Genomic DNA, 15,504 nt, shown 5'->3' on the forward strand with positions numbered 1-15,504 from the left:
TCATCTGCCCCTGCCCCACTGGGGCTCACTTGTTTCCTTCCTATGGAGACCATTGTGACACTGCGGGGCATTGTGGAACCAATGGGCCATGGTGACACTGCAGGCCCCTGTGGAACCTGTTACACTGTAGGAACTTGTGGAACCAAGGAGAACATTGTGACCCTGCAGGGTACCATGGATCCAAGGGGCCACTGTGACACTGTGGGGCCTCGTGGAACCAAGGACATCACTGTGGCTCTGTTGGGCCGCATGGTCCCAAGGGGCCAGTGTGAAGCAGCAGGGCTTTGTGGAACCAAGAGGCCATTGCTGCATTTCAGGGCCTCGTGGAGCCAAAGGGCCATTGTGATCCTGCAGGGCACCGTGGATCCATGGAGAGCATTGTGGCATTGCAAGGCCCCATGGAATCATGGAGACCATTGTGACACTGTGGGGCCTCATGGAAGGAAGGGGCCATTGTGACACTATGGGAACTTGTGGAACCAAGGGAATCATTGTTGCACTACTGGGCCCCAATGGAACCAAGGGGCCATTGGACACAGCCAGGCTTCATGGAACCCAAAGGCCATTATGACACTGTGGGGCCTTGTGGAACCATGGAGACCATTAAGATCCTTAAGGACTTGTGTCATCAAGGGGCTATTATGACACCTGAGGGCCTCATGGAAGCCAGAGAACCACTGTGGCACTGCAAGGCCTCATGGAAGCAAGGAGCCATTGTGACACTGCAGGGCCCTGTGGAACCAAGGGAACATGAAATAGGTGTGGCTGCCTTGGCCTCCCAGGGGTCACCTGACAGGTCTGGCTGACCTTGGAATGTGGAAGGCCACTCCCATCTGCCCCTGAAACACTGGAGGCTCTGGGCTCTTCTTTTTATGGAAAAGAACTGTCCATCTTTTCCAGGCATCCATGGCCAAAATTAGGATTCCACCTCCAAATTTCTGTGTATCCAAGGATTGCTGCGAGTGAAAAGCTGCCAGGACAGACAGGTCTGGCTGGTCTTTAACTCCTGAGTGCCAGAACTCACCTGTTTTCTAAACACTGGAAAGGGCTCTGTGCTTTTCTTTGTATGGAAATAATCATCCTTCTGCAGGCCCAAATGTCTGAAATTAGGACTCCACATTCATAATTTCAAATATCCAAGGGTTGCTCCAAGCAAACCTGCCAGGACAGACAGGTCAGGCTTGCCTTGGCCTCTCGTGGTTGCTGTTCATCAGCTCCTGAAACATGGGGGCTCCGTGGTTTCCTTCCTATGGAGACCAATGTGACCTTTGGGAGCCTTGTGAAATGAAGGGGCCATTGTGACACTGCAGAGCACCATGGATCCAAGGCACCATTGTGACATTGTGGAGCCCCGTGGAACCAAGGACATCATTGTGGCTCTGTTGGGCCACATGGTCCCAAGGAGCCAGTGCAAAGCAGCAGTGTGGGAGTTAGCCTGGCTGCAACTCAGAGTCCGACAGATTTTACCCCAAAAGAATTGGGCATGAGTTTCAAGCCCTGGGAGCCATTTGTTTAAATTAAGGTGAACTTGAAAGTTCTCCAAAAATCCTTTAGTGTTGTTATGCTAACTTGTCTAGGTTCTATTCCCCTATTGGTTACTTCTTTCTCCTATATGGTTATTGTTCTAGAGTGTTCTACCCCCAAGTGTCTATGTTGTTGCTCCCCTTTGTTTTGGGTCTTTGGATCCTGCCCCTCATACTTGCTCAGCTTCTCCATGTTTATTGTTTTTCACCCTGTTAATTAAGTTCCTTTTAAACAACCTCATTGATCCTGCTCCTTTTCATTTCCGCAACCCTTGCCCTGAAGTCAGGGAACCAGAGAGGTTTGTCGCAGCCACCTTCACTGTGACCTTTGGCGCCCAAACAGGGACCATGACGCTCAGGGCTCCCTGTGTCAGTCACGTCAGCTGGGGTTAGCTGATGGATAGGCCAGCGCTCCCCAGGATTTTGGATTGTGCCATGTTGTTGTTCTATTTCTGGAGTCCCATACTGCTGTTATCAGATTTCTAAAGTCCATACCTCCTTGGCGTGTTCTTATGGCTGCAGATCTTCACAGCATGGACTCCTTCTTCTGCATGTTGTTCTCTCTTAGATTAGAGCTCCTTCAAGGCTCTCCTGGACTGGCTAACCTGCCCTCTTTTATCCCAGTTATCTTCATTGGTCACAGCTGCAGCCCAACGAAGGACATCGCAGCTGCAGCCCATCAAGGACAACCTGGACCTCCCAGGGCAAAGCCTCTATACAGATATTCAAGTACAATACATTTCCTCTACTATATTTCCCCCTTTCCTTTACTTTCAGAACCAGGTTTTATATACAATACTTCAAGTACAATATATACATTTCTTCATGACTCAAAGGCCACGTACAACACACATAGCTCTTTGCTCAAAGGCCATACTCTTTCACAGCTCCTTGACCCAAAGGCTATGTTCTCTCGCAGCTCTTGGCTGTCTTATCTTCTGACAACTATCTGCAGCTCTTGGCTGACACAGTTCTTGGCTGTCTCATCTTCTACCAACTATCACGTCGGGATTACCCATTGTTGGTGTTCTATTTCTGGAGTCCCATACTGTTGTTATCAGATTTCTAAAGTCCATACTTCCTTGGTGTGTTCTTATGGCTGCAGATATTCACAGCACAGAGTCCTTCTTCTGCATGTTGTTCTCTCTTAGATTAGGCTCCTCCAAGGCTCTCCTTGACTGGCTAACCTGCCCCCTTTTATCCCAGTTATCCTCACTGGTCACAGCTGCAGCCCAATGAAGGACATCGAAGCTGCAGCCCATCAAGGACAGCCGGGACCTCCCGGAGCAAAGCCTCCATACAGATACTCAAGTACAATACATTTCCTCTACTATAGTGCCAGGCCAAGCGGATTCATCGTTGCTTCAAAGGACCTTGCACAGGATCAGCAGGGACAACAATGGTTTCACCTGCATAGGATTGCAGGTGGGTTTGGGGAAATGCAAGACATTTATTGCCCATTTTGCCACTGTGTTTTTGCAATATGAACCCAAGTCCCATTATCGATTTGATGTGTTCTGGTGGCTGTTCCCCCTAAGACAGAGAAAGAGAAAAATGGGCAGCCAGATGTCCAAAGTAGAAAGGAGTGCATATGGATGCTTTAAGTTAATTCTCACTGATCAAGACAAAATATTTTCAAAGAACGAATTAAAATCAATCATGAGGTGGATCACTAAAAATTTTCCAGATGCCTCTGCTGATGAAATCCATACCACTGAAGTTTGGGACTCAGTGGGAGTTAAATTGTACAACCTTTTGATTAAAATGGACCCCGTGGCACCCTGCATGCTCCCCATCTTCCACACCATCCTTGAGACCCTTCACCAGCAAGCAGTGTGCTGAAAACTCAATCCATTGGTCACTCCTAACTTGGGACCTCCCCTCAAACCTGCCTTTCTCAGACCTTCCACGATGGTCCAAGATGGCAATGGCCACACTGTCTTGGAGCATCATGCCCTGGAGACTCAAGATGGAAGGAACCCGAATGTGGCACAGGAGCCCGACCATCCTCCCTCCATCTTGGCTTCTCCACTTCCTGCTACCACAGCCTTCTCTTCCGCCCTGAACGAACCTCCAGACTCCACCCCCACAACTGCGGGTCACGCCCCCACTGTCAATCATCCTCTCCACCCTGGGCAATGCCTCCAGTTAAGGAAGGAGACTGGCAAACAACCTCAAAACTCCTCATTGCCCTGGTATGTTATGAAAGAAGGGGGCAGAATCCCAGGTATCAGCCATTGCTTTATGGGGAAATCAAGGATCTGTGTAGGGCAGCTAAAGACCATAGGAAGGACTTACCTTGTTTTAATGGCCTAATGAGGGAGAGGTTTACAGCACATCTCTTAACCCCCTATGATTTAAAATATATTATGACCATGTTGTTGTCACCTACAGAATACACCCTGTGGGAAGGGGGATGGAAGTGTTTACTAAATCAATTCATAGCAGACTATGCTAATAATGAGGCAAGGGCAGAATTGACAATCAACCACCTAGCTAGGGAAGGACAACACAGCCTGCCAGAGGATCAAGCAGCAGGTATCCCCAGAGAAGTATTGGATGATATCAAAGAGATGGCTTTGAAAGCTTTAATCCAGGTATCGGATGGTAGCACCCCCAATTTGGACTACCTTGGGTGGCTGCAGCTAAAGCTTTAGGACAATCAGACCATCCTGGGTGCCTGATAAGTAAGCAAACCAATGCTGCCTCCCTCACATTGAGTGGCTGCTCTCAGACACAGAGACCATCAGACACGCCACCTTGCGGAACAGCGATAGAGTTTTTACTCGGGGCACATGGGCATGGCTGTGTAGACTCTGAGGGCATGTGCTGCATGAACCTCTCCAGCCACAGCGCGTCAATCCACAAGAGCATTCAGGCACTGAAGGAAGGGTTCAAGAAGCTTCAAGTGGAAAACAAAGACTGGTTCAATAAACTCTTCCAATCCAAGGAACTAAAGGTTTGGATGATGTCTACTAAAACGAGACTATTAATTGTCTTAGTGGTTGTCGTTGCATTGCTAATTGTCTCATATTTGTTTGAATACTTTTAGAAAGTCTTAGAAAACTCTTTCAGTTCCATCTTTGTTGTAAAACAGAAAGGGGGAAGATACCCAACACAGGCTCCTCATGGACTCCATGGAGGAGAGAATTGGAGGCCAGGATGGCACGGAAACCTCTCAGAGACTCAGTGTGGGAAGGAAAATCCTTAAAAGTACCTAAAAGTATTCTTAAATCCATAAAGCACCTTAAAAACCTTGAGTATCTCAAGGCATTAATGAGCCCCACTGAGTGTCAGTAGAAAGCTCTCCAGGGACTCGTTAAAGCAGATAATTGGGGCCATGATTGCACAAAACTCTCACAGAGTCTGGATCAAAAGGGAAACACCAAGTACCTTAAAATAACTGAAGTACCTTGAAGTATTAATGAGCCCACTGAGTGTTGTTACTGACAAAGCCTCTCCAGGGACTAATTACAGCAGATAATTGGAGGCCATGATTGCACAAACCTCTCAGAGACTCCAAGGCAAAAGCCAAACCCCAAGTCCTTTGAAAACCCTGCAGTCCCTGCAGGGAGCATGAAGGAGCCCCCAGGGCCATTGCTGAGCAAGGCTCCCCAGGGACTCCTTCCAGCAGATCCTTGAGGCCACTGGGATGTGGGCTAGGGGGGGATGCTGAGGGCAGCACAAGGGGCTGACAGTGCCCAGCCTGGCTGGGGCTGTGCCAGGAGGCCCCAGGGCCTCAGGACAAGGTGTCTCCTCCCAGCCCTTGCTGGCACAGACCCTGCTGTGCCCCAGGGCACCAAGACTTGGCTTCTCTTTGTCCCCACCTGTCATCACTGCCTGCAGTTCTCTGCTCTGCCTGGGGCCTGGGGACACTTGCTCAGTCGTGTCCCTCAGAGGGACCCATTAAAAGTGCAAGAAAGTTTGGAGTTGGATTCTGACTTGGTGTTCTGGAGAGGTTTCTTCAGCTCCCTCTCAGGGACTGATGTCCAGGGCCTGAGCACAAAGCCCCAGAGGCTGATTAAAGTCCTTGTGCTGTGTCTGTGCTGCTGAGCTGGGCTGGGCTCCTGGCACAGAGGCAGCTCCTGGTCACCAAGAAGAGCTTCAAAAGCACATTTCTCTTGATGAGCAGCTCTTGTGCCAGCCCAGCAGGGCTGGGGCACTGCCTGCAGCCAGCCCGGGCACCGCACAGAGGCACAGAGAGCTTCAATCAGTCAGGGCTGGGAAGGGGCTGAGAAGTGCCTGGGGCACAATCACTGCCATCCCTTGGCACAGGAACCTCTGGCTGCAGGACAGTGCAGCTGCAGCTCCTGGAGCCATCTCCTGCAGCTGGAACATGCCAATGCCTGCAGAGCCTGTGAGTACATTCTCTGATTGTCTCTTGTGCAGAGCAGCCAGGGGTGCCCAGGGCTGTCCTGCAGAGCAGGGTCCTGCAGCCCAGGGCGCTGTGCTGGGTCAGGGACTCTGCTGCCTGCCAGGGACAGCTCTCAGCCAGCCCTGGCAGCTGCTCCCAGCGCTGCGGGACAAGATCTGGGTGGCAGGAGACAGCTGGTGAGGCTTGGGAGTGTTCTCCTTGTGTGGGGAGGATGCTGCTTTGTTCAGGGCTGCTCCCAGCATGGCATTTACCTGCAGAACATTTCCAAGTAAGTTATACAGGGACCACAGCGATGCAGGGACTGGATGAAAGGGGAAATCATGGTTTTTAAATCTATTTTTCTGGGTTGTCTTGATAGGAAATTGCACATAGATATTTATCTCTCAGTTCAGGTTTAAAAAAAAAAAACAATCCTCTCAGATGTTTCTAAACCAGGCAGTTACAGAAATCACCACAGAGCCCCTTAGAGGCAGCATCAGTGCTGCTTTTCCAGCCTCCTCAGGGTTGCTCTTGTTAGCGTTCACAAACACATAATCACAGAAGCGATTATATGTGGTCCTTTTTATTCAAGAGCTCTGGTAATCAGGGTAGTTTCCACCCAAATCTGATTCCGACCATACATTCGAGGTGAACGTGTTTTATACTCTATCATTACTTAACTTTCATGTTAATTATGAAACTTATATTCATCTATTGTATACACAGATTTCAGCTAAACATAGCTCCCTTTAAACTTCCAACATAGTTTCTCACAATTCTTCCTTTGGTTATTTAATAATTATATTTAATTACTAAACAATCATCACATCTAACAATTATATCTTTTATCATACTGCTAACACAGGGACAGTGATCTGAGAAAACACAAAGGCTAATATTTTCAAAGACTATTTTTAACATTTTCCAGGGCTCCACTATCACTCTGACGTTGCCCTCAGAGCCTGCAGAGCCAGAGCTGCCCCTGGGCAGTGCCTGAGCTGGGAGGGCTCTGCAGGGCAGAGCTGAGCCCCCAGGGCTGGGCTGGGCTCTGGCAGCACTGGCAGGGCCCAGCCCTGGGCACAGGGAAGCAGCTGCTGGCAGGGACAGCTCCAGGCAGCAGAGCCCTGGGCAGGCAGTGGGGGGAAAATGCGCCCAGCCTGTGCTGGGACATTTCAAGTCCTCTCCAAACCCAACTATTCCATGATTACTTTTCTTACAGATCCCCACGCCACGGCACAGCAAATGTCGAACAGCAGCTGCATCAGGCACTTCCTGCTGCTGGCATTGGCAGACACGCGGCAGCTGCAGCTCCTGCACTTCTGCCTCTTGCTGGGCATCTCCCTGGCTGCCCTCCTGGGCAACGGCCTCATCATCAGCGCCGTAGCCTGCGGCCACCACCTGCACGCGCCCATGTTCTTCTTCCTGCTCAACCTGGCCCTCAGCGACCTGGGCTCCATCTGCACCACTGTCCCCAAAGCCATGCACAATTCCCTCTGGGACACCAGGAACATCTCCTACACTGGATGTGCTACTCAGGTTTTTTTTCTGATCTTCTTCATAGGAGCAGAGTATTTTCTCCTCACTACTATGTGCTACGACCGCTACGTGTCCATCTGCAAACCCCTGCACTACGGGACCCTCCTGGGCAGCAGAGCTTGTGCCCACATGGCAGCAGCTGCCTGGGCCAGTGCCTTTCTCAATGCTCTCATGCTCACAGCCAATACATTTTCCCTGCCCCTGTGCCATGGCAATGCCCTGGGCCAGTTCTTCTGTGAAATCCCACAGATCCTTAAGCTCTCCTGCTCACACTCCAACCTCAGGGAAGTTAGGCTCATTGCTGTTAGTGTGTGTTTAGCATTTGGCTGTTTTGTGTTCATTGTTTTCTCCTATGTGCAGATCTTCAGGGTTGTGCTGAGGATCCCCTCTGAGCTGGGACGGCACAAAGCCTTTTCCACCTGCCTCCCTCACCTGGCTGTGGTCTCTCTGTTCCTCAGCACTGGTATATTTTCCAACCTGAAGCCCCCCTCCATGTCCTCCCCATCCCTGGATCTGTCCCTGTCAGTTCTTTACTCAGTGGTGCCTCCAGCCCTGAACCCCCTCATCTACAGCCTGAGGAACCAGGAGCTCAAGGCTGCAGTGTGGAGACTGATGACTGGATGGTTTTGGAAACATTAAGCTGCTGACCAATTTCTGCAAATCACTTGTAATAAAAGTCATCTTAGATAGTACATGTTGGTTTAATTTTGGAAGTTCTTTCTCTTTTTATTTTAGGTTTTTAATCTTTTCCACAAATAAATATCATTTATTGTACCATTTCTCATTTTGTTTCCCTCCACCTACCCTGTGGCCACAGACTGTGTCAATGAGGGGTTGTGCTCTTTGTGGCTTTAAATGAACTAACGGATCTCCCAGAAGAGTTTTCAGCAGAGATGCCCTTTTGTTGCCTTCTCTGGAGCTGCAGCAGCAATGTCTGTGTGCAGAGCTGGGACAGATCAGTGCTGGCCCAGCAGCTGTGCCCAGCAGCAGCAGCAGCAGCACTTGGTGTTGCCAGTGCTGCTGCCGTGGCCCTGCCCCGCTGCCCTGGTAGCCCTGGTGTTGCTGCAGGGCCTGAGTGCTCTCGGGGCCGGGCACAGCCCTGGGGGTGGCAGTGCCGGGGCTGCAGCAGGGACAGGCCATGGGCACTGCTGGGGCAGCGCTGACGTCTCAGGCCAGGCCCTGGGGGCTCCAGGCTCCTTGCCCAGGCTCTCTCAAGAACACGGCCAGGCCAATGCTCAGCACAGAAACCCCCGTGAGCAGCCCCAGGCTGGCCGTGGGCAGGCTGGGGGCAAACAGCATGTCTGGGGCTCTGCAAGGGCCCTGGGGCAGATGGGAAGGAGCAGCAGAGCAGGCGCTGATCCATCCCCAGTGCGCTGCACAGCCCAGGGCAGCGTCCCAGAGCGTCCTCATGCAGCTGCCAACAACATCCCCCCTCTGCAGCCCTGGCCTCTCCCCCAGCTCACACAGCTGCCCCATCCTTGCAGGCACAGACACGGCAGCACTGCCTCAGCAGCCCCTGTTTGCATTGCACACAGCAGGGGCAGCACCCCCATGCTGTTGCTGTGGGGACATGAACCTGAGGGAGCACAAATGCCATCAGCCCCTGGGGCCAGCAAGGCCTGGGGGACACCTGGGAAACCACTCAGCTTTGTCCTGGCCTCTGCACTCAGCCAGAAAGTTTGTTCCCATCAGCTGGGAGTTTCCTGTGCCTCTGCAGACGCTGTTGCTCAGAGCCAGGGCTGCCTGGCAGCCACCCCCAAACTGCCCTGACATTTCCTTGGCTTCACCTTTGCTTTCTTTACTCTTCATGGTAGAATTTTCTTCCTCTTGCCCATCCTTATTCCCTCGCCTGCAAACAGCCCATCCCTGTTGGCCCTTTCCTCTCTGGCCCCACTCCCCATTGCACTTCCTGACTCGGCCCCATGGGAACGTCCCTTGGGCATCAGGATCATCCAACAAGTGCTGCAGGAATTGTCTGCAGGCTCCTGCAGTGCCTGCTGCTGCTCCCTTGCCAGAGGCACCCCAGGCCAGGGGGGCACATCTGGGCTGCTGTGTCTGCCTCTGGGGCTCCCTGTTCTGGGCAGTGAGGAGGAGCTGCAGAGGCTCTGCAGGATTGACAGGATGGGCTTTGGGGCTGGCAGGAGAAGCTGAGGGACCTGGGCTGCTGGAGCTGCTGAAGAGGAGGCCCAGGGCTCATCCTGCACCTGCTCCAAGGGTGGTTTCAGAGAATCCCAGAATCAACAAGGCTGGAAAAGACCTTGGAGATCATCAAGTCCAACCTGTGCCCTGACATCACCTTGTCTGCCCTGAGCCTCCTCTTCTCCAGGATAAACAACCCCAGCTCCCTCAGCCGCTCCTCACAGGACTTGTGTTCCAGACCCCTCCCCAGCCTTGTTGCCCTTCTCTGGACACGCTCCAGCCCCTCCATGTCCTTCCTAAATTGGGGGGCCCAGAACTGGACACAGCACTCGAGGTGCTGCCCAACCAGTGCTGAGCTCAGGAGAAGAATCACTGCCCTGCTCCTGCTGGCCACACCATTCCTGATCCAGGCCAGGAGCCATTGGCCTTCTTGGCCACCTGGGCACACTGCTGCCTCATGTCCAGCCTGCTGTCCATCAGTCCCTGCAGGTCCCTTTCTGCCTGGTTGCTCTCCAGCCACTCTGTCCCCAGCCTGTAGTGCTGCAGGGGTTGTTGTGGCCAAAGTGCAGGACGCGGCACTGAGACTTGTTAAACCTCACCTTGTTGGATTTGGGCCCTGGATCCAGCCTGTCCAGGGCCCTGTGCAGAGCCCTCCTACCCTCCAGCAGATCCACACTCACACCCAGCTTGGTGTCATCTGCAAATTTGTTGATGCTGGACTCAATCCCCTCATCCAGATCATCAATGCAGATACTGAAATCCACGCTGGCTGGCTCTGATCCCTGGGCCATCCTGTGGGTGCCCTGTGATGGCACTCAAGGTGATCTGTTCCATAACCTTGCCGGGCACCCAGGTCAGGCTGACAGGCCTGGAGCTCCCCAGCTCCTCCTTCCAGCCCTTCCTGGGGATGGGCTCACACTGGCACCTCCAGTGCTCTGGGCCCTCCCTGCTGAGCCAGCACTGATGGTAAATGATGGAGAGCAGCTTGGGGAGCTCATCCACAGCTCCCTCATCCCCCTGGGATGGATCCCATCTGCTCCCACACACCTGTGAGCATCTGAGTGGCTCAGCAGGACCCCAGCTGCTTCCTCCTGGATTCCAGGGGGCTGTTCTGCTCCCTGTGCCCATCTACCAGCTCAGGAGAACACTTGTCCTGAGGACAGCCTGTCCTAATATTGAAAATTGAGAGAAACAAGGTGTTAAGTAGCTCAGCCTTTTCCTTATTTTTAGTTACTATATTCTCCACTGCATACAATGAAGAGTAGAGGTTCTCCTTCTCCCTCCTTTTGCTATAAATTTTTTTTTAAAAAACATTTTTTTAACATTTTTATTTTTTTACAGAACCTGATAGGTTAAGTTCTGATTGAGTTTTCAAGTATCAACTTTTCTTTCTGCATAACCTAATGACATCCTTAAACACTTCCTGAGTTTTCAGTCCATTTTCCCCTTTTCCCACAAAAGCTCCATTGGCAGCCAGGACAGTCATTTTTCTCTCTAGCTCATCTTTTGCCACACTGGGACAGGCAGCTCCTTCCCCCTTAAGATTACTTTCTTGAAATGTGTTCATCCTTCCTGGACCCCATTTGTTTTTAAGGGCTGTTTCCCTTGAAATAAATCAGTACCTGATTTGGTACTCCCAAATCTGCATCCAGAACAGGCCAAAGTCTGCCCTTCCGAATTCCTGTGTAGAAGTTTTGTTACTGCCTCTCTTTCTTACCCAGAATATTGAAAACTTGAAAACTCCAATGTTCCAGTGGGCCTGGCTGAGCTGGCAGGACACTGAGACTGCTGAACTTCCAGTTCCCCTTCTCACACAATGGGCACTATGTGGTTTCCATAGGCCTGGGGATGTGGAGAACAAGCTCCAGGTGTCAGCTCACCTGGTGTAGACAATTGATCATCTGGTAACATGAGGTCACAGAGTGGGGTATGACATCACAGATTGGGGGATGTGAGGTCATTGAGAAGCTATGACATCATAGACTGCCTCTGTGACATCACAGAGCCAGCTGTGACATCACAGGGCAGATGTCTGACATCATAGAGCAGACTATGACATCACAGAGCCATGACATCAGAGGCCAGCTGTGTGACATTAGAGAAGGGGCTGTGAGCTCACAGAGCAGGCTGTGACATCCCAGAGGGGCTCTGTGACATCCCAGCAGGGCTGTGTCAGGTCACTGGGTTGGTCACTCGGCCCCAGCTCCCCCTCACAGTTTCTCCCAACAAGTCCAATGCTGTCCATGCCCAGCGGGGTCCCTGTCCCCCGGGATCCCCCCGGCCCACCTGGAGCCACAGCCTCCACCAAAGGATGTTCCACAGGATCCACCCCAGAGCCTGACATGGGGACAAGGGGCCAGGGCTGTGTGACCAGGACATCAAGGACGGGGATTATCCAGGTCACTGTGGCCTGGCTTGGGTTGCCCAGGGCAGGAAAGATGTCTGGCAGCTGGAGCAGGGTCTGGGAAGGGCCTCCAAGGTGGGGCTGGAGCCCTTGGGCTGTGAGCAGAGGCTGAGGGAGCTGGGCTTGTCCAGCCCAGAGCAGGGAAGGCTGAGGGGCTCCTCATCCCAGCCTGGCAGTACCAGCGAGGAGGGGATGGAGAACACAGAGCCAGGCTCTTCACCGGGGGCCTGGTGGGAGACAAAAGCCAATGGGTGGAAGGGAAAAGAGGGGAGATCAGCCAGGACAGGAGGAGATGAAATGAGTCAGGCTGGTTTCAGCATTTCCTCAGCACCAAGAGCAGCCTGACCTCCCTTCTCCATCCACCACTGACAGCTTTGCAAATCAGGAATTGTTGGAGCTGTTCTGCCCCCACTCCAGGATGAGCATCCTGATACAAGAACTTGATTGTGTTTATATCGATCACAGAACCATGTTTGTCTGAAAGTAATTTTACTATGGAAATCACTTGTGGTTGGTGGACTCATCAGATGCTGCTGGGACGTTGCACATAGCTCAGGGAAGAGTGAGACTGTTATTAAATAGCATTCTGTTCAACTGTGGTCTGCTGGCCAGGAGGAGAAACTTTCTGTGCCTCTGAGTCTCACCAGTTCCTGACCCCCAAAGGACACAAACCTGATGAGTTGTGGTTCCCATTCCAGTGGTGGGACTTGCACCTCCCTCCATCCCCAGAGCAGAGCTCCCTTGTCCCAGAGAGTCCCTGGCAATGCAGGGATGAAGGAAACAGGACAGGCTGTGGGGATCAGGGGCAGAGACAGGGAGAAAAAAGACTTTGGCATTTGGTGGAGCTGTGCCTTTCCTTGGCTTTGCTGGCTGACAAGAAATGAACATCCCTCTGTGTCTCGGGCAGCTCCTTCTCCAAGGAAAGCAGGTGGGAGTTGGAGACAAGGAGCTGAAAGCTGCAGGTGCAGCCTGGGCTGGAGGGAGCTCAGATTTGCACAAGGCTGCTCTGAGTGCCAGGGCTTGGATGGGGGAAATGGTGGGCTGGGGGTAGGGACAGAGTCTGATTGATTGTCAGCCATGAAGGGTCTTGATGTTCATATCTATTCAAATGACATGAGGAGGTACTTGGACTCAGTGTCGATTGGAGATTGCACACATCATTTAATTAACAGGGGAAAAAAACTAAACAGGTCCTGAAAAATCTTTTCTCACTGTGTTTTTAAATATATTGCGTTCACTTTGGATATACTACTGAGATCTTTCTAATTAACCACAAAAGATTTGAAAATTAAAATCAAATTATTCCCAGAGGTTGGCTTGTTCAGGTGTTCTCAATGTTAATGAGCCCTGGGACACTGAATTCCTGCACTGAAGAGCTGAAGGCGGAACAAGCCTCTGGAGCAGGGAAATTCAGCAGCAGCCTCCAAGTTGCTGAGGATGTCAGCAGCCCCCAGTGAGGCCATCCCTGCCCAGAGACCGTGGGGGAATGGGCAGACAAGGAGAGCGTCCCTGGGGCTGGGGCAGCACAACTCAGAGGCACCAGCGGCTCCAGCTGGGCAATGGAGTGTGGAATGTGGCTGGGAAAGCCCTGCCTGGGCTGGGCCAAGCAGGACACACAAGCCCTGACCCCCATCCCCCAAACAACTCTCTCAAGGAGACATTTAAAAGAATTACAATTGTTTGTGTTCTCTGAGTGTTGAGTGCACTGGAGAAATACCTGTACAAGAGATTCTAGGAGCTCAAAACAACCATCAGCCTTCCCTGGGAAGTTCAGAAAATTGTAGAAACTTTGGCAAAAGGTTTATTATGACATTGTAGTGGTTTTGGTTTGTTAATTTAAGATTTTTCTATTTTTGAGATTTCTTAATTAATGGATTGATAAGTATTGGGGGTTTTAGTTTCAGTTAATTATTTATGTATTTATTTTATTGTGAGATTGTATTATGAGAATAGTAAAGTAGGCCTAAAATTTTAAAAGGTTATATAGAAAATTTTACTTAAAATAAATATATAAACAAAAAAGGTAGTAAGAATTAAAATAAATTATTTAGAACCCTTTTTTTTTCTTTACAACTTTTTCTTTTTACTGACAATGTAAAGAAAGTAAACTTAAAATCTCTAGTTAGTTTACTATTTATAGAATTGTCTTTATTTAGTTTACTTAGGTAGAGAAGTTTTTCTTCTTAAGGTTGTGGAGATTTTTTTACAAGAGGAAAAATTTTTTTTTTTTGGCTCATATTTTTGTCATGGATAACACCTGTCTGGGGAACTTTGTTCTTGTGAAGTTGTTTTTATTCCTACAACCTTTTTCAGAGCTTGTTGATGGGCCATGTTGACTTATGAGGTATTGTTTTAAAGATGAGTTATTTAAAGGTATATGTTTTTATTATTTACTTTTAAAATTATTTTTACTCTGGGAATAGAGATCTTCTCTTGGAGTTACTGGATTACTTTTTTTTCCCCCTGTTTAAGCATTTTATGAAATTAAAGTTATTTTAACATTTGCTTATTTTAGTATGGAGGTTTTTCTTTGATAACAACTTGAATTTTAATTTTTTTTTTGTGTTATAAAGAAAAAGAGTTTTTTCTTTATAGTTTAAAGGAGGATTTTAGTTTTAAGAGTAACATATTTTTTATTCTTTTTTATTTAGGATTTAATTTCTTCTTTACTTACTTTGATGGTTTTATATTGGTTTTTTATATGCTGGTATTTTGTTTTTTTTCTTTTACTCATGGGAGGATTGAAGTATTGAAAGGGTTAACACCTGACCTGCTGGCATCGTGTGGTGGAAGTTGTGGTTGGGTTGTATTAAGATTGGTTTTCTGGTTGGTTTTAGGTTTTTTTGTGTTTTAGTTGTAGGGTTATTTTGTATGGTTGTAGGTTGTAGGGGTTTTGGTTTGAGTTGTGTTGGGGGTAGGGGAGTTAATGGTGAGATTTTAATAGCTGTGGCTGGGTTTGTTCTGATTGGGGTTTTGTAGCCTCTTTTGTTTTCCTGTTTGGGAGTTGTTGGGGTTTGGTTTGGTCAGAATGGGGCTGATGGGGGGGGCAGCCTGGGGAGGGGGGAAGGGGCTCAGCCCATGGCAGGGTTGCTTGGTTTGGTTTGGTTTGGTTTGGTTTGGTTTGGTTTGGTTTGGTTTGGTTCAGATGGGGGCCAGGGCCAGGGCCCGCTGCTTCTTTGTTGACTGGGAAAGAAAGAGGAGGCTCCTGGGTTTTTTCGTCTTTAACATTTGTGTTTCACAGAGGCGTGCTCGCTACCTTAGTGGTTTAACAGATTGTCAGTGACAAAAAGAGTTTGTATTACATTTTAAAATTCTTCTCATATCAAACTATGACAAACATTCAACCAACAAAAACACTTTTCAAAACATTGGCTTGGCCCATTCAACTTCACAAACTCTAAGCCTGTTCAATTTAATGTTAATCAAAATTTACAGGAGCACAGAAATAGAAGAAGACACAGAAAGAGAGAAAGACAAGAAAGATTTAGAAAAGCACACACACAGCTACCAACTCCTGGATTCCAGCACTGTTCAGATGGAAATTTCAA

At 49.7% G+C, this 15,504-nt stretch overlaps 1 protein-coding gene across 1 annotated transcript in view; it reads right to left on the minus strand.

Moving 5' to 3' along the window:
• LOC118701453 (zinc finger protein OZF-like) overlaps window positions 1–15,504 on the minus strand; it is a 41,721-nt gene that overhangs the window by 10,657 nt on the left and 15,560 nt on the right. The window contains exon 3 of the mRNA XM_054518493.1: window positions 10,600–10,609. Coding sequence (XP_054374468.1) covers window positions 10,600–10,609 — 10 coding nt within the window. The remainder of the gene's footprint in view (window positions 1–10,599; window positions 10,610–15,504) is intronic.

Source organism: Molothrus ater, unplaced genomic scaffold (assembly GCF_012460135.2).
Source record: "Molothrus ater isolate BHLD 08-10-18 breed brown headed cowbird unplaced genomic scaffold, BPBGC_Mater_1.1 matUn_MA510, whole genome shotgun sequence".
In the NCBI taxonomy this organism is placed as follows: Eukaryota; Metazoa; Chordata; class Aves; order Passeriformes; family Icteridae; genus Molothrus; species Molothrus ater.